The 23,854-nt window shown below is 44.8% G+C and overlaps 1 protein-coding gene across 2 annotated transcripts in view; it reads left to right on the forward strand.

Moving 5' to 3' along the window:
- The window catches only part of prkd3 (protein kinase D3), a 34,157-nt gene extending 11,302 nt beyond the window's left edge, over window positions 1-22,855 (forward strand). For both annotated transcript variants that reach the window (XM_084676390.1, XM_084676399.1), the window contains 17 exons: window positions 6,665-6,803; window positions 10,235-10,366; window positions 11,213-11,370; window positions 12,121-12,313; window positions 12,446-12,523; window positions 12,619-12,796; window positions 12,945-13,068; window positions 13,453-13,530; window positions 16,457-16,733; window positions 17,978-18,030; window positions 18,382-18,454; window positions 18,566-18,672; window positions 18,764-18,925; window positions 19,699-19,797; window positions 19,892-20,159; window positions 20,715-20,800; window positions 21,104-22,855. In XM_084676390.1, the coding sequence (XP_084532516.1) occupies window positions 6,665-6,803; window positions 10,235-10,366; window positions 11,213-11,370; window positions 12,121-12,313; window positions 12,446-12,523; window positions 12,619-12,796; window positions 12,945-13,068; window positions 13,453-13,530; window positions 16,457-16,733; window positions 17,978-18,030; window positions 18,382-18,454; window positions 18,566-18,672; window positions 18,764-18,925; window positions 19,699-19,797; window positions 19,892-20,159; window positions 20,715-20,800; window positions 21,104-21,277 (2,379 nt within the window). In that variant the 3' untranslated portion in view covers window positions 21,278-22,855. The remainder of the gene's footprint in view (window positions 1-6,664; window positions 6,804-10,234; window positions 10,367-11,212; window positions 11,371-12,120; window positions 12,314-12,445; window positions 12,524-12,618; window positions 12,797-12,944; window positions 13,069-13,452; window positions 13,531-16,456; window positions 16,734-17,977; window positions 18,031-18,381; window positions 18,455-18,565; window positions 18,673-18,763; window positions 18,926-19,698; window positions 19,798-19,891; window positions 20,160-20,714; window positions 20,801-21,103) is intronic.
- Window positions 22,856-23,854: the final 999 nt, after the last annotated feature.

A 23,854-nucleotide genomic window follows, 5' to 3' on the forward strand; every position in this document is an offset into this window, starting at 1 on the left:
CAGTGTCGGGGTGCATTGTAGAACATTCTCCCATCTTAAACAATGGCTGCCCCATCGTAGCCTGTCAACAATGGTGTTGAAAGAATGGATTAATTTTGCCGTCATTCACAAAGGATAATTGAGTTTGTGTGCGTGTGTGTGTGCGCATGTCGTGTGTGTGTGCATATTAGGGAATGTGCACATATTTTTTTTCTGTAATTGTTCTTGTTGCACTTAAATGAATGATATGGAAAAATGTTGCTCTCTGGTTGACAGAAAAGCACAGTCAACAGAACACTAGAGAGACTGCTGTATGGTGTGGTTTTGTGAAACATAACAGATCTGAACTGAGACCAAGGCAACCAGACAGCCAATTGAGATGTTATATTTTCAGTTTGTGTACTAGTCATTTTTGTTGCTTGTGGGCAAACCATAAGTTTATGTTTCAAAGTGTTTTTCCATTCTTACTGCCTCCTTAAATTCCTTCTAAAAGTATGTATAAGATGTGGGAGAGATAAACAATACTGAACATACTGGACTTGTCAATCACAAAGTTATAATTTTTTCAAACATCCAGAAAATAATGTTTTAGGTTTATGTTAATGCCAAGTCAAAGGGAAAAGCTTTTTCCAATTCCTTCCAATTAAACTAAACAAACTAATAAAAATTAATAAAACAAACTGCCCTCGAGCCAGGGAAAAATTATAACTTGAACTAAATTCAGCTAGACGTGGTTAATGTGACATACACAAACCAATTAGGCCTACTTTCCCTGTGATTCACCTATGCACAAACAGCTTTTCCAATGCATAGTTTGGACAAGTTCAATACATTTTTCACAGATGTGGTGCCAAGTTCATTTTATTCAACATTAAAACACTTCAACACCACTGAAACATAACTGCGTGTTGCTCTGGACGACAGCTGTCTACTTCAAAGTTTGATGCTCAGTGTGGAATAGGATCTGTACCCGGTGAGATTGTCGAGTATTTTTAAAGCCCTCATCAATTCAAGAATGATTCACTGCCTGATAGACGGTACATGTATCCAGTATTTATGCTTACCCGTAGTCCTAAACCATGACTTCATTATTACTCCAGTCAAGAGGGGTGGTAGCAGGAGTCGCCATCTCATCCCTCCTGCTTCTAGCTCTGTGTGGTCTGGTTACCTAGCCCCGATAAACAATCACACAACACATCTATGAATGGGTGCTTTTTCAGGGGATAGAGACACTGTGTAACACCCGAGTCTTATGACACTGTCTGTTTCTCCCCATCCCCTGGCAGCATGGCTCAGAGAACTCTACATTGATGAACCCAGACCTCTGCTGGTATTGAAGCCAGATAGCATTGCCATTTTATTGTATGGAAGTAATGGTGCAACTTGCATTCTTGCATACTTACTTCCAATGCATTGTATTCATTCACTAATAAAAAAATACAAATGTCCAGAAACCAGTTTGTGGATGTCATAGCGCATTTTCTATATATTCCCTACTCCGAGTGCAACACACACGCTCTGGTTACAAGTCTTGGTTTGATGATGTGACGATAGCTTGTGTTGCAGTGGCTGTCCATCACTGTGGAGCTGGCTAGACTCCAGGCTCATAAAGGTGTCAGCCTGCTGGGGTCAGGCAGCATCCCTTCCTCCCTCTAATCGTTTGTGTGTGTGTGTGGTCAAAGCGCACCACAGCCCTCAAGCTGAGCTACTCTGTTACCACCCACCCTCTGTCTGTGATAGCTGACACCTTCTGACCTCTCCCTCGCTGTGCGCACGCATGTACACACAAACACACACACACACACACACACACAATGAGCGCAGCTAGGCAGTCACACATGGCGCACACGGCATACAGAGGCAGTCTCACTCACAGACACAGTCTCCGTTTTCCTTTTCACAATCGAAAGAGGAATGAAATCTCCAGAAGTTTTTCATTCACGGCAGATCAGTCTTGTCGGGTAGAAGTCGATTTTCCATGTCTGTTGTCAAGCCTATTTGTTTTTGGCTCTCAATGAAAAGGCCCCATATTTCACATGTGCCCCCACCCTCTCTCTCCTCTTCCACTAACAGGATTTAGCATATCAATGGCAGATTAGTCAGTTTAAGAAAAGCTTACCGCTGCAAAGCTTTTTTCCACTCTGCTCTCCAGCCTGATGCCCGGACCTCACACACAGCCGGGCCATGCCGATGTCTTTGGCGTGTGTGTGGTCGCGCTGTCTCTTTTGTGCTGCTGTAGGACTCAATGGTTGTGTGTGAAGCTTTAGACCTACGGTTTGAAAATGGGAAGACTTAAGTGCTGCTCAGTCACAATGGTACTTGGTCTTGAGCAATGTGTGTGTGAGTGTGTGTATTTGTCTACACATGTGTATGTGTGTGTGTGCTTGTATGTGTGTAGGTGTGTGTGTTTGTGTGTGTGTGTGTGTGTGTGTGAAAAGAAGACCAAAAGAAAGCATGTGCGTGGATGTGTTTATGGTCTGTGTGTGTGTGTGAGCTGTCTGGATGTCTGACTTTCAAATGTCGACTGTGTTTTTTGTCCACATAGCCACTACATTTCACCAATACGTTTTTTTCGAGCAGGGAACTTCTCCATTGTTTATAAACACAACATGTTACAAGGCTTTATGAAACACTTCCAGTAAAGCAGTCTTTTCACCATAAACCCCGCCCAGCCTTAATTTACCAAGAAGCCAGCCTCCGACCATCCACACCATCCACTCCTCTCATCTTTTGACCAATCCTGAGATCTTGCTTTGTTCTGCAGTATCTACCTTAAACCAGATCAATGAAGGACTTATTTCTGCTACTGTTATGTTTGTGTAGCCCCTAGTTGTGCAGTGTAATAGCTTGTGCTAGCTTGCTGACATAGTCCTGGGTAAGTCCTCTCCAATACTCAGGCCTGCTGCCTGGCCTGCAGCTGCTCCCCTGCTGGAAGAGGAACCATGTAGGGTGGAAAGTGTTGCAGCGGGGAGCCAACAGGAGGTGACTCCATCTGGACAAGTCTGGGGCAGGGTTCCTGGTGCAGGAGTGGGGAAGTGTGTGTGTGTGTGTATATTGTATGCGTGTGTGTACGCACGTGTGTGTGTGTGCTTCCGTGAGTGTCTTTGTGTGTGTTTGTGCGTGTGTGCATGCGTGTGCTTGCCTGTGTGTTTGCTTCTGTGAGAGAATGTGCGTGCATGTACAGTATGTATGTGTGTGTGTGTTTGGAGAGCAAGCATGTCAGATGTGTGGAGGAAAGCCTTGTTATGAGTTTTGACTGGTGTCAGGAAGGATGTCCCCTCACCGCGGTGGAGAGACTCATATACCATTAATCACTTCAAAGTGTGACAGGGTGTTAGGATGTGTGTGTGGAGGGCAGCAGGGGTTGGTTTTGGAAATGTTCCATTCTGAGGCGCGTGTCCTTGTTGATCGTGTGTGTATGTGTGTGTGTGTGTGTGTGTGTGTGTGTGTGTGCCATCCAGTGTCCTTTTCAATAAAGTTGTAGAGCAAAGACCTTTGAGGAGAAGCGAGCACAAGAAAGCAACTTTCCCTCTCTCTCTCACTCTCTCAAACACACACACACACTCACACAGTGGCTTCTCTGTTTCTGGAATCTTATGTATGTAGTTCTCAACACTCCTTGCTCTACGACGACGACATCTGCATGACCATGTCTTATCTCACAAACATAGGCGCAGAGAACTTAACAATAGGGACATTGTTGTAATTGTGTTTGTGTGGGTGTGTGGGTCTGTGTCCTTGCCTTCCGCTGTCCTCGTCCCTTTGACCCCCAAAGTCCTAAACTCACACAGTGTACAACTCCAGTCCCCGAGTCACCTCGGCCTGGCAGTCAGGCTGGTCAGACTCGCCTAACACGCCAGGCCCTTGGGGAACCGTGTGCAGGGTGATGGATACAGTTACATAAGACCTCACAACAGGCTCTTTGTTTGTTACGTATGAGGGACAGGGGAGGCTTTTTAGACGTTAGTGTTGTTTTTATTGGAATGGGTCAATTACTGCTGCTTCACACAGTCCTGCTGACTCCTGGCCATGTGTTGGTGAGAACCAACATGATCACAATTTCTATCTATTGACGCAGCCTAATTGGAGGTTTTGGCATAGAGGTTTTAAATATCAATATGGCATGGTGCTTAGAAAAGGGGGTTCGATTTGTTTTATCAGTAGCTGAGAGACAGCATATGATCTAGATGATGTTGTCAAATAATGGACGTAACCCCCCCCCCCTCCCTCACACCCAACCACACACACACACACACTCACCCACACACTCACCCACACACTCACTCACCCACACCATCACTGGCTCCCCCCTTTCCTGCTGTCAAAGTCTGTGTCCATGGTTCAGCATTTTAGGGGGTCCAGGTGTCCTTATCACCCGTGCCCAGTCCTGGTGCCAACCCCTGTGCCCAGGGGCCTCATTGGCCATGATGCTGCGGCTGGCATTGTTCAGCGGTCATTGTGTGTGACCCTGGCAAGGGAAACAGCTGCACAAGGTGGACCTTCCATTATCCTAGCTTGGCAGACATACAGAGAGGATCATGTCTTATGTGAGGGTGATGTTATTGTGTGCGAGTGGGTGTGTGCCCTGATTACAGTTTGCGTGTGTACAGTATGTGTGTGTGTAGCCATGCAGCCGAGACCCCTTTGAAGCTCAGCCCCAGGATAGCCTCCTAACATCCAAACATCCATCTAATCCCTCCACTTCCTCTCTCTTCATCTGAGCCCCAAGCTGGAGATCATGACGATGAGCCATGCCTCCCCTCGACTGGCAGACAGTGGGTCAAGGAAAGTCACTATCCTTCCACGAGGGGGGGGGGGGGGGGGGCAGGAGGACTGAAGACAGGTGATGCTATGCCTGGCACAGAGTTGTGGGTAGGATTTTCCAGCCTGTGTCCAGCAGTTAGGACACAGTTTAGTGTATATGAAGTACTACACCAACACTTTGGGTTTTTGTGGTATTATTAACCAGTAACATATCTTGTGGTATAATTATGTTGCCTTATTACCTATTAACTAACACTCATTACAAGCCTGGATCTAAAGTGTTATCAAATACTGTAGTGTGTGCGGCACATGTGTAAAAACATCTTGACATAATCAGTGGGTCTTGGGAGCAGGAAGTGACTCAGTATTGACTCTCTTCACTTCCTGGCTACTGATTCTCCTTCACATCTATCAGGATGTTTACCCCCCCCCCCCCCCCCCCCCCCACACACACACACTACTACGTTTATATACTTTTTCTCATGATCTAAATCTCTCTTTATTGCTCACATTCTGAGCAATACCTGGCAAATTTAAACTTCATACAGTGCCCCGTTCTCAAGATAATTGAGCCATAATCACACACACACACAGATTCCTGCCTTTATAGTTAGATATCTCTATCTCTCTCTCCCACTCTTTCTTATTCTCTCTCTAACACACTAGTGTCTGTCAACTGGGCCATTACCTCATACCCAGCACTAGAGTTGCAGAGTGACCCGACCATGGCCTGGCCTGGCCTGGCCTGGCCTGGTCTGGCCTGGCCTGCTGGTTACATCAGAGCTACTGGACAGACCTCTTTATGTGATCTCAGAATGGGTGCTCTGAGCCAAACAGCCCAGCCACACTCCAGACCACTGAATTGGGGCTGGCTAGACTGGCCTCATATGCTCAGCTCATAATCAGAACACTAGTCACTGACGTTACACAACAGATAGAGGACGAGGACCCTCTGGGCTTTCTCTGGAGTTTAAACATGATTTAAAAATCTCTAGCAGATCCATCTGACAGAGGAGAAGCAGGTGACCTCGTGATAGAGGGTCTCTGAGAGATGTTGAGACAGCTCTTCTTAGATGTTGACTGTTGACTGTAACAGCTTTCTAATAGGCAGCTTGGGGTCTGGGAAAATATCAAATTAATGCAGTCTGTCAGCTAACTGCTTTGGCAGTGTGTCGGAAAAAGTGTGATCCTGTATTGAATGACCATTTTCATGGTCTTTCCTGCAGCTTGGGTCTGTGCATTCCTCTAAAGGGTGTACAAGGTTTTGGACATGAGCCCCTTTCCTGACTGAGTGTGTTTTGAATTCTCCATCGACCACGTTGACTCATGACGTAAACCAGGAAGAGGTTCATAATGGGAGCAGGAGTGCGCGTGTGTTTGTGCATGTGTGTGGTAGTCATTGTGGTGATGATGACTCAAACTATCATTCCTAGTTGCCTGACAGTACTACCTGCTGCTTATTTGCACACAATGACTAAATTGCACTACATACGGCTATGGCCTCAAAGATAATTTTCCCGACTTTAGCACAATCCACTTATGTTACTTTTTTGCACTGTTGAAGGAGCTGCAAAGCAAGGATTTCATCCTGCAAAGTATTCATTCATCCTGTATTTTATTTATTTGATGAAGGTTTAGGTTGGTTGAGGGGCAGTTCTATGGGCGTATGTGAAGCCCTCTGTGACATGCTTGCGTGTAAAAAGGGCTATACAAATAAATGTTGATTTAATTTGATGAATTCACCTGATTTAATTTCATTTACATGTTTAATACATCACCATGTATTCATCATCTTCATCATCACCATCATACTGTCAGAAATATGCACAGATCTTCTGCTGTACTTTCTAATGCGCTATTTGACCATCGATTTGGTGAAAATACTCATATGTAATGTAATCTTCATCCCTTTCCTCCCCAGTTTCCAGAGTGCGGCTTCTTTGGCATGTACGACAAGATCCTGTTCTTCCGCCATGACCTGACCTCTGAGAACATCCTCCAGAGGCTGATGTCAGTGGAGGAGATCCATGAGGGGGATTTGATAGAGGTGGTCCTCTCTGGTGAGTTCTGCACCCTGTCAGGACCGTTGGCTGTGTCTATTATATGTTACTTACTGTACCATTACTGTTCACATACTGTAGCAACCCAGGGGACTTGAAGGCCCGATTCACAATGAAATAGGACTCAGAGACATTTGGCGTCAACATAAATTGTCCTTTGACAACGGATGTCAGGGTAAGGGTAGTGGGTCAAACTTTAAATCAGGATTCTTCCCGTCCGGGGTCTGTTTGCCTTCATGGGGTGTGGTCCTGTGGGGGTTAAAAGCAGAGTGAGAGGTCAGTCTTTTCCAGCCAGTCTCTTTGCTGAACAACGCTCTTCCAGGGTCGTCTCTCTGGTCCTTTGTCTCCCCATGTGGCCTTGGGCTGGCTCCCTTTATGCCCTCCCCTGATCACCTGATGGGCTGCAGGTGTGACCAGTGCCATGTGCCAAGTGGCTGGAGCATTTCAACAGGCAGATAGACTCCTTCTATCACCTCTGCTAATCTAAGCCTATGGACCCGCCCTCTGTGCTGGATTGGTTGGACTGTTTCCCCTGGTTTGCTACAGTACATAGAAATGATGCTGCGTATTTCACAGTATTCCTGCCTTTCCTCAATCCGGTCTCTGTTCTTCATTCAATTGTCTGTACTGTATTTTTGTGCTTAGGAATTGTTGTGCTTTATGTGGTTCACATCAACCTGTGGTGCGGAGCTATTTCACCTCACAGCTGAAGGCTTTGACAGCTTGTCTCCTGTTCTCCTCGCTGTTAGTGACAGTTAGTCACTTCCTGTCACCAGTGATTCAGCTTCCTGTTAGAGACAGCATCTAACCCGTTGTGGCTGTTAGCTCAGTCTGGTCTGCTCCGGTTTCCATTGGGAGGCACCTGACCGCACCTGTTCTGGATATCCCCTTCTCTCTGGGGGACTGGAGCATTGTGTTGGATTCAGACGGGGAGGGACTATGACTGTTGGATCCCATAAAGTAGAGGATGTAGTCAGGAGACCATTGGTTTCCTCTTTCTTTTTGTGCTTTTCCATTGGTTTTCTTTGTATTTCTTTCTGTCTATCTCTTACTCTCTCTTTCTCTCTCTCACCCTTTCTCCCTCTGGTCATCTCTCTCTCTCCCACTCCTTTCAACAGGTGTCAGGTGTTTACATGTACAGCGCAGTAGTCACAACAAACAGTATTACCTTATCTTGCTTTCCTATGTCTGGTAGTGGGTTTACGACGTGCCAAACTGGTGCAGCGCTACAGCAGACCCTGAATCTCTCTGCTCTTAAACAACACAAAACATCTTGCAGCAAACATCAACCATCTTATCCAACACTTTGTCTTCTGTCATCGTGGGCTAAGCTTGTCTCTTATCTGTTTGAGGGAACCTGTTGTTTATTTCTGTGGCCTGGTGTGTGAGAGGAGAACCAGTGTTAGTCTGGATCTGAAACCTCCATCCCTGAGAGAAGGAGGAGAAAGAGGGGCTTGTTTTTGGCACAGGCCTCAAAGGCGAGAGCTTGTTTTCGCTGCAGTAAGTGATTGTGGAGGACCTACTGAGTGTAAACAGGCTCAGAAGCAGGGGCCAGATCTGGAGGCAGAGTAGACACTGAATAGCCCATGCCCTGCTGGGGGGTCTGTGTGTCCTGTTTTTATACTCACTATTCCAGAATCCCCACCCGATCTTTTGTTAAAGAAGATTCTTGACGACAGCAGTACTAGCTCAACAATGCAGGTTTTAACTCATATTTGACAGCGCGTGGAAACTTATAAGTTATGGATAGCCCTCAAAACTAAAAACTAAAAACATTCATAAACTAAAAACATTCATATGCCTTACAGCTTATGGAAAAACACCTAATTCACTCAATTGTCTGTGTTTGATGCAAACTAGCTCCTGAGGCGTTTCACGCAGTACAGACTGTAAATAGTCGACCAGTTGTTTCACAGTTGTGTTTGGGATGGAACATGAATGCCCTCTTTCAGGTCCCTTTGCCATAGAGCTATGCTCAGCTTGATCGCATGTGACTTTCTTTAGCTTTTCCCTACTTTGAAGTCGGACCCAAAATGTGCCCAACAGCCTTCATATTTTCCTGAATTGAGAAAATCTGTTTCACTGCTTTTTGTTTTCTCATGTTTGGATGGGTGTATGTGTGTGTTAACTCGTTTACAGTTGGTAAATGGTACAGAAGGTTGCTTTGAAAAGAACATTAATGTTAACACAAGCTGTCATACAGGATGAAGATGAGTAAAAAAATTTATTTGATTTACATACATACTGTAGCTGCCTCCGTAAATTGTATTATTGTTTATTATATCTAGTTGTAACTTTTCATCTGTAACTACAGAATCCATTTAATATTGTATTGACCTCACAATTGACTATCTGCATTGGTCCTGCAACTAAGGTGTGGGAACTCTACTGCGCATTCTCTCGTTGTTTCTGCTCAGTCTTCATGCTCTCTCCTGAAGATTATGGTTTCACTGGTACACAGAGCTTTTAATCTAATTGGATGGAGGTCACATTTGTCGTTTAGAATAACCTCCTGGTGTGGGGATCAAGAAGACAAAGGAACACCCACCCACAGTTATACACATGTAGTACAGCCGTACACACACACACTCACAATCACACATAGAACCACAACCAAATAAACAAACAATTATAGCATCACAGCACGGCGGTTAAACAAAACTTCCAACTAAACTCAAGTTTGAAAGTTAATGGTTCCCTTGTTGGTCAACCGAATCCCACAGTCAAATAAATGATTGCTGAGGACTGTGAGAACAACGACCGGCATCGCACGTCCAGCCCTGCTCTCTATGGAGACTGCAATCACAGAGGTTTGCTTGAGACGCCTGACTCACAGGCCCATCTCACATGAGTCCAACCCATTATGAACTAACAGTCCCATCCAAGGGTGACCTCAGAGGGCTCCCAGACCCAAACCAAACTAGCAGATGGAGCGCAGCTCTCCTGCTCCCCAGGCCTCTTCTGTGCTCCTTTGGATGGAAAATGAAGGAGAAATGTGCTTCTGTGTATTCAGGCTGAATTTCAGCTGTTACTTTAACTGGATCCTAGGGATCGTTGAATGTGTGACGGACCACCGCCGCTGTCTCCATGTGTATTTCTTGGTCTCGACTGTGTCCTTGTGCCCGATCCCTTGGAGGAACCGATGAGAGGATGACATGTGTGTACCGTTGTTGTGGTGGCGCCCTCTACTGAAAGATTGTGCTATAACACTCAGACCCGTGAATGGAAACCATGTGCAAAGTTTGAAAAGGTCTTTCTGTTTCAACAGAAAGCACTGCATTGCCTTCTAATAGCTATGCATGTTCTTTTCTTGTCTGTGCAATTTTTTTTCATCCCTCATTGGGTTGGGGTCTCTGTATTTGATTTTGGGGTTCGTGTTCTTTTCCTTCAGTTGGGTCATGTTTGGGGTCTGAGTTGTCTGTGGTTCTCAGCTCTAGCCACCGTTGAAGACTTCCAGATCCGTCCCCACGCCCTCTACGTCCACTCCTACAAGGCCCCCACCTTCTGCGACTACTGTGGTGAGATGCTCTGGGGTCTCGTCAGGCAGGGCCTCAAATGTGAAGGTGAGCGCACACACACACACACACACACACACACACACACACACACACATACACCAACGCTCCAACACAGACAGACACACACACACTAATGTGAGCGCGCGCACACACACACACACACACTCATGGTAAATATTCTCATGGTCACACTTACACGCACGTACACACTTAGATACACGTATACACACCCACACACCCATGAGTGTTTGCACACAGAGCCCCTCACACATAAACATATGCAGATGCATGTGCAGAGACAGATGCTGTCTCTGCACATGCCCTGTCAAGGGAAACTGGATTGCACATTTCTTGGTAGAAAATGTGTGACTTCCTCACGTCATTGAAGCAGGCCTTTTGAAGTGCAAACCCAAGATGGTCTTGTTGGGGGAAGCGTAGTGTAGTCATGCCAAGGCTAAGTCTCATCCTTCCAAGAGTCCTCAGAGACCATGTGCTGCTCCTCAGGCCCTGGTGGATTCAGTTTGTCACACACACACACACACACACACACACACACCTTCCTCAGGGGAGGTAAACTGGAATGCAGCGAGCCCTCAGATATAAAAGAAGAGGCTCTGTATGGCACAGCACCCAAGGAACTACAGATTCACGTGGGAACGATAGAATGAAGACTTTTGAAAGTTTTTAATGTTGGCCATAACTTCAGGACTGTTTGCTTATGTCTTATTAGTTAACGGTAACGCTCTTTGAGGTCTCATCAATTAGGCCCCCTTGTGGCCATTTAGGATAATGATACTGGAGAAAATATGATCGTAATGATAATGAACAGCGCTAAAATGAGCTGCAGTTATCTCTTGTAGTAGCTGCATGACCACCTCTCTGTCCTCCTAGGATGTGGCCTGAACTACCATAAGCGCTGTGCCTTCAAGATCCCCAACAACTGTAGCGGGGTGAGGAAGAGATGTCTGTCCAATGTGTCTCTACCTGGACCCTCCCTCTTCATTCCTCGGCCTATCCCCACTGAGAATGCTGTTGTCGTCCTGGAGGAGGTGAGTTCTGATTGGTCAGTTTAACTCGTTAATTTGGTATGATTGTATAAAATAATCTATAGTTTCAGGCAAGCTTTTTATCCCTAAATCCTAATGTAACTGTGAATAAAGTACACTGTTCCAGCAGAACCTTCTTTATGTCCTCCAAATGTTGATTAAAATTGACTGAGGATTTACTTTGACCTGATATCTGTAATTTGACTGAGACTGCACAAAATCTAATTTCCAGCCCTTGAAACCACACATTCTGAGGAAGGCCAAGCCAAAATAGTAACTGACTTTTTTGATTCTCAAATCTCTCAGAGTATCTTCTGAAATACCACAACGATGCAAAGTATTTAATTCAGCCAAATGAGCATCACATGCAGTACTAAGTACTAATGGCTTACGAAATGCTTTTTGCATAAGCTCTGGTTTGATATGGAATATTTTCCTTTGTGTCCTTGGCTTATGAAAGGTCATTAGGAAAAGTAATTAGTCTGATGGCATTAAGGCCTGGGTCAACCTGGATTATGTTTACGTACAGTGGACTGTCATGTGGAGGCTTCTGTGCTCTCCAGGCTGTTAATGGTTTCCAGACCTCTGGATGATTTATTAATACCATCTACAGCATTATAAACAGAACCACTCAGTTCTTTTACAGTGCAGTCCGGTTAATATGGCTGTCTGTGTGACTCCCCTCCTTCATCCTCTTGCTTCGCTTCCTCTTCCTACTCACCTCCTCTCCTTTTTTCTCCTGTCGCCCCATAGCAACGTTCCCACCAAGAGGCAGGGAAGCGGATCCTGTCCTGGAGTGGCCGGCCTATCTGGATGGAGAAGCTGGTTCTGGGCAGGGTCAAGGTGCCACACACCTTCGCCATCCACACCTACACACGCCCCACAATCTGCCAGTACTGCAAACGCCTGCTCAAAGGCCTCTTCAGACAGGGCATGCAGTGCAAAGGTTGGTGTGTGTGTGTACAGTGTGTTTAATATCTATCTGTATTATTTTCCGTCTAGACCCAGCGCTCTAATGAATGAGATAGGATTCATCGTTGTCATCTCTTTCACTGACTGTAGAGTTTCTTCTTTCCAGATTGTAGATTCAACTGCCATAAGCGGTGTGCATCAAAGGTACCTAAAGAGTGCTTGGGTGAAGTTTTCTTCAATGGAGGTAAGCTGTGTCTGTTTTTGTATGGGTGAATGTGTGTGTCAGTGCATATGTCTGTGTGTTTATGTGTGTGTGTGTGTACATGTGTGTGTCCTCAGAGCCCGCCAGCCCGGGGCCAGACTCCGACAGCACCATGGAGGTGGACAGCAGTGATGTGGACAGTGGGCGTGGTCTGGATGACTCAGAGGAACCTTCCACTCCAGATGAGAAGATGTTCTACATGGACCCTCCGTTCCTGGACAAGGAGAAGGACGAAGAACCCATCAAGACCATCAGGTAAGTCTGTCTAGGCTGTATAGGTCACATTGAGGCACCGGTCACACAATCACTGTTACATTCAGTCAAATGTAGGGTACATTTAAATAATTATATTATAGTATATTATTTTATGTGTGAGTTCATACCACGTGTGTGTGTTCTCCAGCCCCTCCACCAGCAGCAACATCCCCCTGATGCGGGTGGTCCAGTCCATCAAACACTGCAAGAGACGCAGCTCCACGGTGGTTAGGGAGGGCTGGATGGTCCACTACACCAGCAGAGACAACCTGGTAGGACTGCTGTACTCTGGCACACCAAGACATGAGATGAATATATCAAATGTGTTATAACAAGGAGATGGGTATAGCTTAGTGGTAGAGGATTTGACTACAGATCTAGTCGTACATTCAAATCCCCTTCTTCGTCTGTTGCTTTGGATGAATACTAAATGAATACATTGTTATTATTATGATTATATAAGCAGCACATCCATTTAACACAGCCTTACTTGGCTGTTAAACCAGTATTTGTGCTGTGTTTGTGGCCACTTAGAAGTGTGTTAGTGAGGCACTGTGTTAGTGTCAATAAGTAAGTACAGGTGTGAGTAATGGAGAACTAATGACGAGTCATAACAAACATTTGAACATTTAACTCTATCTGCTGCTGGTCCACAGAGGAAGAGGCATTACTGGAGGCTGGACAGTAAGAGCTTGAGTCTATTCCAGAACGACACCGGGGCCAAGTTCTATAAGGTGAGAAGGACCTTCCATCACCCTGTCTGGACTGTATGCCAAACCCTGGAGGTTCAAAATGCTGTACAAATACATAGTCCATTTTATTTATCTTGTAAGCATCTGGTGTGCTTATTAAGAGTACCTAAAACCTAATATGTGTATGCAATTATTGTAAAGTACCATACTTTGTGCCAAAATAAACCAACATAATTTGAGTGAGGAGGTTTGAACAGTGTTAGTCACTGTAAGGGTGTGCACGTGAGCTACTAAGTGTGGCCGTGCTGAGGTGACTAGGCGGTGTTGCAACTGTAAACTACTCTGAGTACAGTGATACACGCCATGAAAACCCCCCAGTCTGAACCTTGCGGTTTCTCTAACAGCCCTGTCACAGTCAACAGCTCACAAAGTCAAAGGAGTTTTGCTGCCATAGTTAGTCAGTATCTGTCTCATTACCAAGTCCAAAGGGGGGTTACCTGGGTGAAAGTCTTGATTGATTTTGATATTAAGGAATCTCCAGACCTTTAATGGTCACTTTGGTGGATGTTTTGAGGACATTGATGTCAAATGTCAAAGTCTAGTGCTTCCTTTTATTCAATATAAATCCAAATCTCTACATGAGGACTTGGTTATCTGAATCCAAGTTCAAGAAGCTGTCATTTGCATCAACATAAAATGGCCCACATAAGACAGGTTCAACTTCTTGTCAAGCCCAAAATGTCTTACATACATTTTACTATGTGTGTGTTTCATCAGGGCACAATGTAAAGCAGTGTCATTTGGTATTTGCAAGGCTGTAACTTCAACTTGAGAGTGTGTGACACTTCCCTCTCTGTGCCAGTGGCCAAACTAGTCATTATCCTGCCACAGGGACTTCATAGCCTGAGTAATTAGACGCCAGGGGACAGAGAGAGACAGCAGACCTCACTCCTGCTAGGTAAATGCTTCCACATGTGCTCAAGTGTGTGTGTGTGTTTGTGTGTGCGCCATTCCTCTAGGTTGGGTATTTTCACAATATCTGTATTTGTTCTACCGTGTGTGAGTGTTTTTGTTTGTGTGTATGTGTGTGGCTGTTTGACTTTTACACCTCCACAGAGCACTCCCAGACAGTCATCCAGACAATGAACACTTGAGACGCATTTATTTGCATCTTTTTGTAGTTACAGGTATACATATTCAATTGTCTGAAACTGAATCTGTCAAACTACCGCTAACCATATTCTAATTTGAATGTTCTGGAATGTACTCATACAGTCACATAGGGAACTCAATTTGTCTCCCAGTGTTACCATGGTGACATACCCTCCTGTGAAGCTCCAGGGTGTTTTTAAAGGCTCTGTAATAGGGTATTTTATTATCAACTTGGCACTCGGCACTGCGTAAGACGTTGACAAGGCTAATTGAAGACTAGACGTTTCTTTGTAACTGTGTTTTAGTTCCGCCTTCAAAATCTTACATGGGCTGGTCTTTCTTTTTAGTTTGTTGCTCGCTGAATGTCATCCACATCATAGTTGGACTGACACTGGTAGTTTATCTGTCATAAACTTCTGCTAGAATACATATAGGGTCTCTTCTCTGTAATCTCTAGTGACTGGCGAGTGGCTCCCATCTAGTCTTCTCTATACCCTTAATTTGATTAGTTGTGGCAGTGTAGTCACAAAGTCGCCAGGCATGGCAGCCATTTTCTCCATTTGGATGCCATAAGGGCGAATCCTTTTGAAGATGAGACCCCTGTACTTGTGGTTTCTTTCCAAGACCCTCTAATAGGGGTTTGGGGGCTTCCTTCTGTCTCTGGGTGATTATCGCCCCAGCACACACACACACACACACACACACACTCCTCTCTTGAGGGACTGTATAAGAGCATGGTTGCCGTGTCTTGTTGCTGTGTGCGCGGGGTCTTGCGGCTGATGAGAGCCCTGGCTGCTTGTGTTCAGATGAGGCCTCCAGCTCTCCCTGCCTTCTAATCACTGTGGCTACGGTGCTGGAGATTTAGAGAGGCACAGAGCCCCTGGTCATGTGACCTGGGCTCCGCTAACCACAATCACTTCATTTGATACCCTGTGTTTGAGCTACCAGGAAAGAAAAAGAGGGGGGTGGTAGAGGGAGTGGGGTGGAGAAAAGGGGAGGCTTCTATTGGTTGGGGACTTTGAGACTTCCCTCCTCTATTTCCTTCCCTCTTTTATTTGACAGAGTGAGTCTGAGGAGAAGGGGGGACTTTTAAAAGTGTTCTCAGAGCGTTCTTTCAGATTGCGTGTGTGTGTATGTGTGTGTGTGAGAGAGATACAGAGTTGTAGACTGCACTCCTCGACAGTAACCAGGGATCTATCTCAGACTTTGTTTGGATGGGTGCTACTCTGAAGAAGGGCTATACTTTCAAACTACCTGTTTAAAAGCTTCATTTCTACAGGTAATAATAACAAATGATTCCTGCTTGTTTTGCTAGTCTGTGTATGCTCGCCTTGTTCTGTTGTGACATTATGACTGATTCAGCTTGATTTCTGTGATTTCTGAGTCTCAGTTTGAATCTTTGCTGACTTGTGGTTGAGTCTTAGTCGAGGTAGGGGCACAGCAGAAACATTTTCAAGTTTTGTTTGTGGTTAAGGGCTTCTTGTTCTGTTATCGTCTTCATCATGGCTAGCGGTGTCTTGCTCTGTCTGTCACTTGTCCCTGTTACCCTACAGACCTCTGTAGATCTGGTTGACTCAATCTGGTTATCTCTGATATGATGTTGCTTCATCTTCTCTTCCTCTCATTTCGTATTGTCTTTGTTTTACAAAGACAGTTTTACTCTCTCTCTCTCTCTCTCTCTCTCTCTCTCTCACTCTCTCTCTCTCTCTCTCTCTCTTTCTCTCTGCAGTAAGAGGACCTAGGACCTACCCAACTGCCTTGTGTTTAACTTTCCACCCTCACTCCTTTCCTCCGCTCTCTTTCTCCGTCCCCTCAGGAGATCCCCCTATCAGAGATCCTCCAGGTGGAGCAGGCCAGAGACTATAACAGCCTGGCCCAGGGCAGCAACCTGCACTGCTTTGAGATCCTCACCTCCACCATGGTGTACTATGTAGGGGAGAACAACGGTGGCCTGTACCACAGTCCGGCGCTGGCAGCCTCCGGCGTGGGTGTGGAGGTGGCGCAGGGCTGGGAGAAGGCCATCCGGCAGGCCCTAATGCCTGTCACGCCCCAGCCCAGCGTGGCAACCGCCACCGGGCAAGGCAAGGATCACAGTGAGTAGGATAGTTCTGTTTCTAGTCCTAGTGGTTGGTCACTTCATGTGTCGCTTTGCTTCTTGTTTATGTGAGTCCCCAGTAACATCAGACAAAAAGTAGGCACCCACTGAAGCAAGCACTGGGCACAAAAGTAGGTCAAATGAGTCATGGAATTTAGACCACTAGGTGTGAGCAAGACTTGGATTTGGCCCGTATGAGTCCCTCTTGAAAGTTGCTGTCACTAAGCAGTGTATTTCCCCCTTTAGTCCTAGGTGATTTTTAAAAGTGTAGGTCAAGTGAGGTGAGAGCCTGCAGTGAGTAAGCAGTAAACAGTGATGCACTCTGAAAGGTCTGTATGCAGGTTTGGAGTGAGACAAGTCAGGGTAGGAATCTCTTTTGTCGTCTCTGGAAGATGTTGATGATGGTGACGTGATGATGATGATGAGAATGGTGGTGCTGGTGTCTGAAGCTGATGACAATGATGATGATGATGGTGATGATGAGCAGTTTATCACAGCTTTCACCTACTCCAGAAGTGTGACTATTAAGTAGTATTGTCTGTTGAATGATTACACAGTGTATATAGTACCATAAAACACCTCAGTTTAATTATTCTGAGAGCCACAGAGGATTTCATAGGCATTTTTTCATGAAAAAAAAAAAAATAGTGGAGTGAACCTTATTTTAGATGATGGGATTGTGGAGACCTGTGACAGGAGAAGAGAAGGAGAGGAAAACATGTATTGTTTTGAACCATATCACTGGAGACCATTTGGTACCTTAGTGACACACTCTTATTATATGTAAAGGTTCATACATAATGGAATCCTACATGCACCATTTACTCAACCACTGACTGATCTTTAAATATCCATGCATATAAACTAGACTATTAGGAGAGATGCAAAGATTATTGGATTTTTGACTTCATTCCAATTTAATATTTATGTTCAGGGCAAGATTCTGTCAAGTGAATGTACTTGATCTTTGAATTATCATCATAATACAACTGAATACATGATGATTTATCTCATGATACAGATGCTCTCATGATTCATACATTATCCCTGGAATTCTACACATATTTTGTCCATTCAATTACACATATCTTACTTAATCAATTTGAAAAGGTAGTTATTGCACAGGAATATCTATTTTTTGGGCTACTGGTTATCTTTGCTAACACCTGCATAATGTTAGCTATGCATCTCTTATTGCAATTCGTTAAGAAATAAATTAGTGTTCATACTTCTCCTTTCTAGAAGAGTTGTCAATCAGCATATCTGTATCCAACTGCCAGATACAGGAGAATGTGGTGAGTACAACTTTTTTTCTGACAATATTCAACAATTTCCCAGCACTGTACACTGTGTGTATGTGTTCTGTGTTTTGTGTGTACGTGTGTTTTCCAATGCTCATTTGAGCATAAAATACGGAAACCAAATACAGATACCAAATTTCAAACATTTTGTATACGACATTTTGGAAGTTAAGGATACTTATTAATTATTCTTTTTTTGACTGCTATACTTCTGCATTTCTTTAAATAAACCAGACTGAAACCAACTACAGCAGTAGCCTTTACTGTTTTTGCTGTCTGCATGCCAACTTTTGCACATAAACATGAAGTCACACCAAACTAACTGGTTTGTATTTGTTCCTACAGGATATCAGTTCTGTCTACCAGATTTTTTCAGATGAGGTGCTGGGGTCTGGCCAGTTTGGAATTGTGTATGGAGGTATGTATCTAGCCTTGTTGCAACCACTTACTGTAGGGCACTATTAAACAAGTACCTCACTTCGATCTGCATTAATGAGACATAAATAAAACCTTATATGTCAATGTGTAGGAAAACACAGGAAGACTGGCAGGGATGTGGCCATCAAGGTGATTGATAAGATGAGGTTCCCCACCAAGCAAGAGAGCCAGTTGAGGAACGAGGTGGCCATTTTACAGGTAGATACGTAGAATTGTCAGAAATGTTCAATTTACGATCAGTTCAGTTGATTTTTTTTTTTCAAAGAGGGCTAATTTGGTTTGTTTTTAGAACCTACACCATCCAGGCATCGTCAATCTGGAGTGTATGTTTGAGACCCCAGAGAGGGTGTTTGTCGTCATGGAGAAGCTCCATGGCGATATGCTGGAGATGATCTTGTCCAGTGAGAAAAGCAAACTTCCAGAACGCATCACCAAGTTTCTGGTCACACAGGTCCGTATCCATTTCCTTCTAGATTCATCTCTCCCTGTCTCTCTTTTTTTATTTCTCTTTGTCCCCGTTCTCAATTCTGGGATTTTTTTATTTTCTCAATTTTTCTCTAGTTACTTCTCTATTCTTTATTCCTCTTTTCCCTTAGTATATCTGTTTTCTTTCACCTTTTCTCCCTCCCTCCCTCCTCTCCCTCTCCTAACTTTGTCCATTTTGTGGTACATTTATCTACATAATAGCCTCCTTCTCAGCACTGGGTCTGTTGATTCTTGTGGTGCAAGCATCGGGGGGGTGGGGGAGACTGTTTACAAGATGGACCAGGTCTGAATGGTTTTGTGGCGGCGTTCCACCCTGTGTTACAGCCTGAAGTGCTCTGGTGGCTCTGTGGCCTGATTACAGAAGAGAGAGAGGGGCCCAGGGGCCAAACAGGAGCAGGTCTATTAGGCACGACCCTGTACTTAACAATTAGCAGCAGTAGACCCTTCTCTGATGTGGTCTCCTTCAGACTTCTGTCATAGCCAAAAGCCAGGCGCATTGTGGCTTGGTAGCAGGCCCTTGCTAAACATACTTCTGGCATTAGCCTGCTATACATATGGTTTGGGAAGATGAGATGTTGAGATGAGACATCCATATGGAAAAAGACTGGTTTACTTGAAAAGGGTTTTAAGATATTCATGCAACTCTCATTATCCTTAGCATTCAATCTAATTAAGGAGTTATGTAACAGTGTACTGTTTGAGTGGGTTAACAGGGGTTCGGGTTGTTGTTTTGTGTAGATTCTGGTGGCTCTGAGACATCTACATTTCAAGAACATTGTCCACTGTGACCTGAAGCCTGAGAACGTGCTGCTGGCCTCTGCTGAACCCTTCCCTCAGGTAAACTGTGTATGTGTGCGTTTGTTTGTGTGTGCCTGTCCTTCTTCAGCTTATCTGTGCTAACACGTGCGTTGTCAACGTGTTTGTGCGACAGGTAAAACTCTGTGACTTTGGCTTCGCCCGCATCATTGGCGAGAAGTCGTTTCGGCGGTCGGTGGTCGGAACTCCGGCCTACCTGGCGCCTGAGGTGCTCCGAAGCAAAGGCTACAACCGCTCGCTGGACATGTGGTCCGTGGGCGTCATCGTGTACGTCAGCCTGAGCGGCACCTTCCCCTTCAATGAGGACGAGGACATTAATGACCAGATCCAGAACGCTGCCTTCATGTACCCTCCTGCACCCTGGAAGGAGATCTCAGCTGAAGGTATGGATGCAGGACCAGTTCCATTTTCTCCAGAATGTTCCCATTGTCCATGTTTCCTTTTCTCTACTCACTCCTCTCCCATCGTCATTCATTCCTTTAAGTGTTCTTTCCCTCCTTTTTTCAATCTTTAGTCCACCTTGGACCTTTCTATGTAACATAGTTAAAGATATGTGTCCAAATCTTGACGAAGATGGTTTAAAATGTATCTGTGGTAGACCAGTACTGAGATATCAGACACTAGTACTGCATTGTGGAGGTAAAGTAAGTCTGACACTGCAGCTTCAGACATGCAGCCTCAGTGCTTCATCGCCCACCCACACGTCTGGGCCTGCCAGTGTGGTTTCACCTCCTGAAGTGCTTGGAAGTGAAACCCCCTCTCTGACCTTTCTGCTGTGTGGTTCAGCCTACATGAAAACACTGACAAATCTCCCCTACTGCCCTTATGCAAAAAGTATACTCCCATGTTCTGGTCATAGTTAATTCCACAAGTTATTGCTTGACTTCTATAGTAGTCAGGTTCTTGTCACTGATAGCTATTTTTGGTGTGTTCCACAGCGACAGATCTCATCAACAACCTGCTCCAAGTGAAGATGAGGAAGCGGTACAGCGTGGACAAATCTCTCAGTCATCCCTGGCTTCAGGTAACACACACCCAGCCTGACAAGCACAGCAAACGTTACAGTGTAAAACATGCAGGACAGTGTTTTACTTTCAGTGGGTCTGATCACCTTGAATTTTCCTATGTCCGCTGTCACTGTCAGCTTTAAAGTAGAATTGATTATAGAATGTTACTTTTAATACCAACTTCATATATTATTTGCTATATTATTACTTGTTAACTGGAATTTAAGATGGTTGATACCAGTGTAAGTCAGGATGTTCTCCAGACTAGAGCAGAGGTAGTGTTCTGCCTGTACTGAGGCTCTCGATCCCCTCGTCTCTAGGACTACCAGACCTGGCTGGACCTCAGGGAGTTTGAGACGCGACGCGGTGAGCGCTACATCACCCACGAGAGCGACGACACGCGCTGGGAGGAGTACGCCGACGAGCACTACCTGACCTACCCTAAGCATTTCATCATGGCTCCCAACCTGGACGACATGGAGGAGGACCCCTAGTGGGCTGGAGGATACCGTGCACCGCGCGTGTGCTAATAAGAGGGACATTTCTCCAGGACTTTCTGCTGGTTGATTTTATAGACATGGGGAGATAGAATAGCTTGCCTCCAAAACAGGTTGCCGTGGGAACAGTCAGACACCAGATACTTGTCGCTGAGCCCTACTGGGAGATATGGACACGGAGCCAGAACCCAGCAGTGAGGTGTACTGTCCAAGGGTGCAGACAGGGGGCACTGTCCGTCCACACAAAGGAACACAGCAGCACACCATGGGAGACATGGACATTTGAGATTACGTCATTCTTGTTTCAGTAGTTCAAACCTTTGAGTGGATTTCTTGAAGGTCACGTTTGTCGTTCATTAGGGGGCAATACAACAGCTCTCAAATCCAAAAACATAGCTGTTGTAGTAATCATTTGTATGTTGTTTATCTGTGAGGGGCTGAAACAGTGAGCTGGACCCAGGAGAGTAAAGGGCACTTATTACAAGGGATTTAAATCCATAGAGAGACGAATGCGTGGGTTATTTACAACTACTTACTATTAATTAACTCTTGTTTCCCTCCCAATACTGTTTTCCTCTTTTGATGGCATGAAACTGGAACTATCATTTGTATGTCAGTGTTAAACATGTATTTTACTAATTGGGTAGATTTTTTGCACTATACTATCATTGAGCCTAACAATTTTAAGACATACTGACATTTTTGTAGCTGCTACAGTACTTCACATAGGAGAATTACTGTAAAAGGATATAAAGGTATTCAAAAGATGGCAATGTGTCTGAAATTGTACCATAGCAAAACAAACTATTTAAGATTGCCTCTCAATCCACTTGAATTTACAATGTTATACTTCATTCATTCCAAACAGAAAAGCTTTTAGTTTGACATTGCACAAGCATGCACAGTGCCTACGGTATATCTTAAAAGGCTCACTGTGACGTTCCAGTGTGTTTCATTGTGTGAAAGGATCTGAGGGGACTGAGTGAGGAGTTAATAACAGTGGAAACCCTTCATGGTTCACAAACTAATACGAGTTTAGGTTTACAGTCGAATACTAAGCAACCTAAGCAACTTTTTCAGAATGCATTGGCTGAGAGATATAGATTACAAAGAAGTTTAAATGTACTGATACTGATCTGAGCTTTTTACAATTGTCCATGTTTTTATTATCTTTGTACGCTGGTCTTGAGTGTGTCCACTTCACTGACTCCAGGGCTGGAATCAAATGTTGTGTGGTGTTCTGTTGATCATGTTGTTAGTCTCCTCTGAGATGACCAAAGTAGCTGTAAAACAGAACAGTACAGTTTTCTTTTCTTTCTTTGAGTGGCCACCCACTACATTTCAATCCATGGCCCATATCAAGCAGTGAAGAGAAATACAGTGTAACAGTAGGCTCTTCCCAGGCCAGATACTGTATAGTTCCAGATTGGAGCTCTAGCATGAGTGTAGTACTTTGAAAGGAAGGAGAGGGTACTCTCACCATTATCCCTTTACTGTTTGTGTTGCCGCTGGATTGGCAGGTGTGTTTTGTATATTTTAGTACATACAAATTGAATAAAAACGTTACTTCTTGAATTAACTTTTCTTTTTTGGAGAGGGGGGGGGGGGGGTATTATTCTGAAATGATTTCTACTCTACAACTATGCCTATAATTCAAGTTTGCTTTGGACTCTTCCCATACAGTATCAACAGTTGGAGATCTTGCTGGCTCGAGTTTGAAGCTACAGTTTGTACCAACGGGAACTTAAGAAAAGAACAAAGTTATATACAAGCGTAAATGCAAATTGACCAGAGACTGGGTGTGCACTATGTAAGTGCACATGCTAGTGTTTGTGGGTCTATGCTGTGTGTGCGTGTGTGTTTTTATGTACAGTTTGTGTGTATGTGTGTGTGAACGTATGTGAGTCTACACGTTGTGGTTACCCGAGTAAAATCCCAGATTGAGCAGCTGGATGTGATTGTTGTCCCGGAGAGCTGAGCAGCCTGCCTTACCACAACATCATTAAAGAAGGTGGGGGGATTTAGGACGACTTTGATATGAATCATGGTAGATGCTATCAGCCTTAAAGTAGCAAATGTTCAACCTTGAGTCGTACATTCAAAGTATTCCAATAGATCTACCCTCAACAGGCCCATTGTGCACAGTTAAAATCTCAATACCTCCATTTCATAGAAAGGTCAGCTGTCATTGGTTTAGCAGATTCTTTGATGGGTTCAACTCTGAAGGCACTCATCAGCCTGACCAGGGTTGATCATAACGACTGCGCCATTGGATATTCATCTGCTAATAACTGCTAGTGGAGGGGGGGGGCAGCAGTCAGGTCTGTTCTCTTTCTGGAGGGGATCTTCAAGTGCTCTCTAGCCGGTCTCCTCCTCTGAAATTGTTACAAGATGTTGGCTGCACCGCAAGGCCTACTGACCCCGGTGACCTTCTAGGAGGGAGGGTGAGAGGGAGGGTGAGAGGGAGGGTGAGAGGGAGGGAAGAAGGGACATATGGAGGGGAAAGACAGGGAGGGAGGAAAAGAGGCAGGGAGGAAGAAAGGGAGAGAGGCAGGGAGCGAGGGAGGAAGTAGT

This window comes from Hypomesus nipponensis, chromosome 3 (assembly GCF_054491055.1).
Source record: "Hypomesus nipponensis isolate SF chromosome 3, ASM5449105v1, whole genome shotgun sequence".
NCBI classification, from domain to species: Eukaryota; Metazoa; Chordata; class Actinopteri; order Osmeriformes; family Osmeridae; genus Hypomesus; species Hypomesus nipponensis.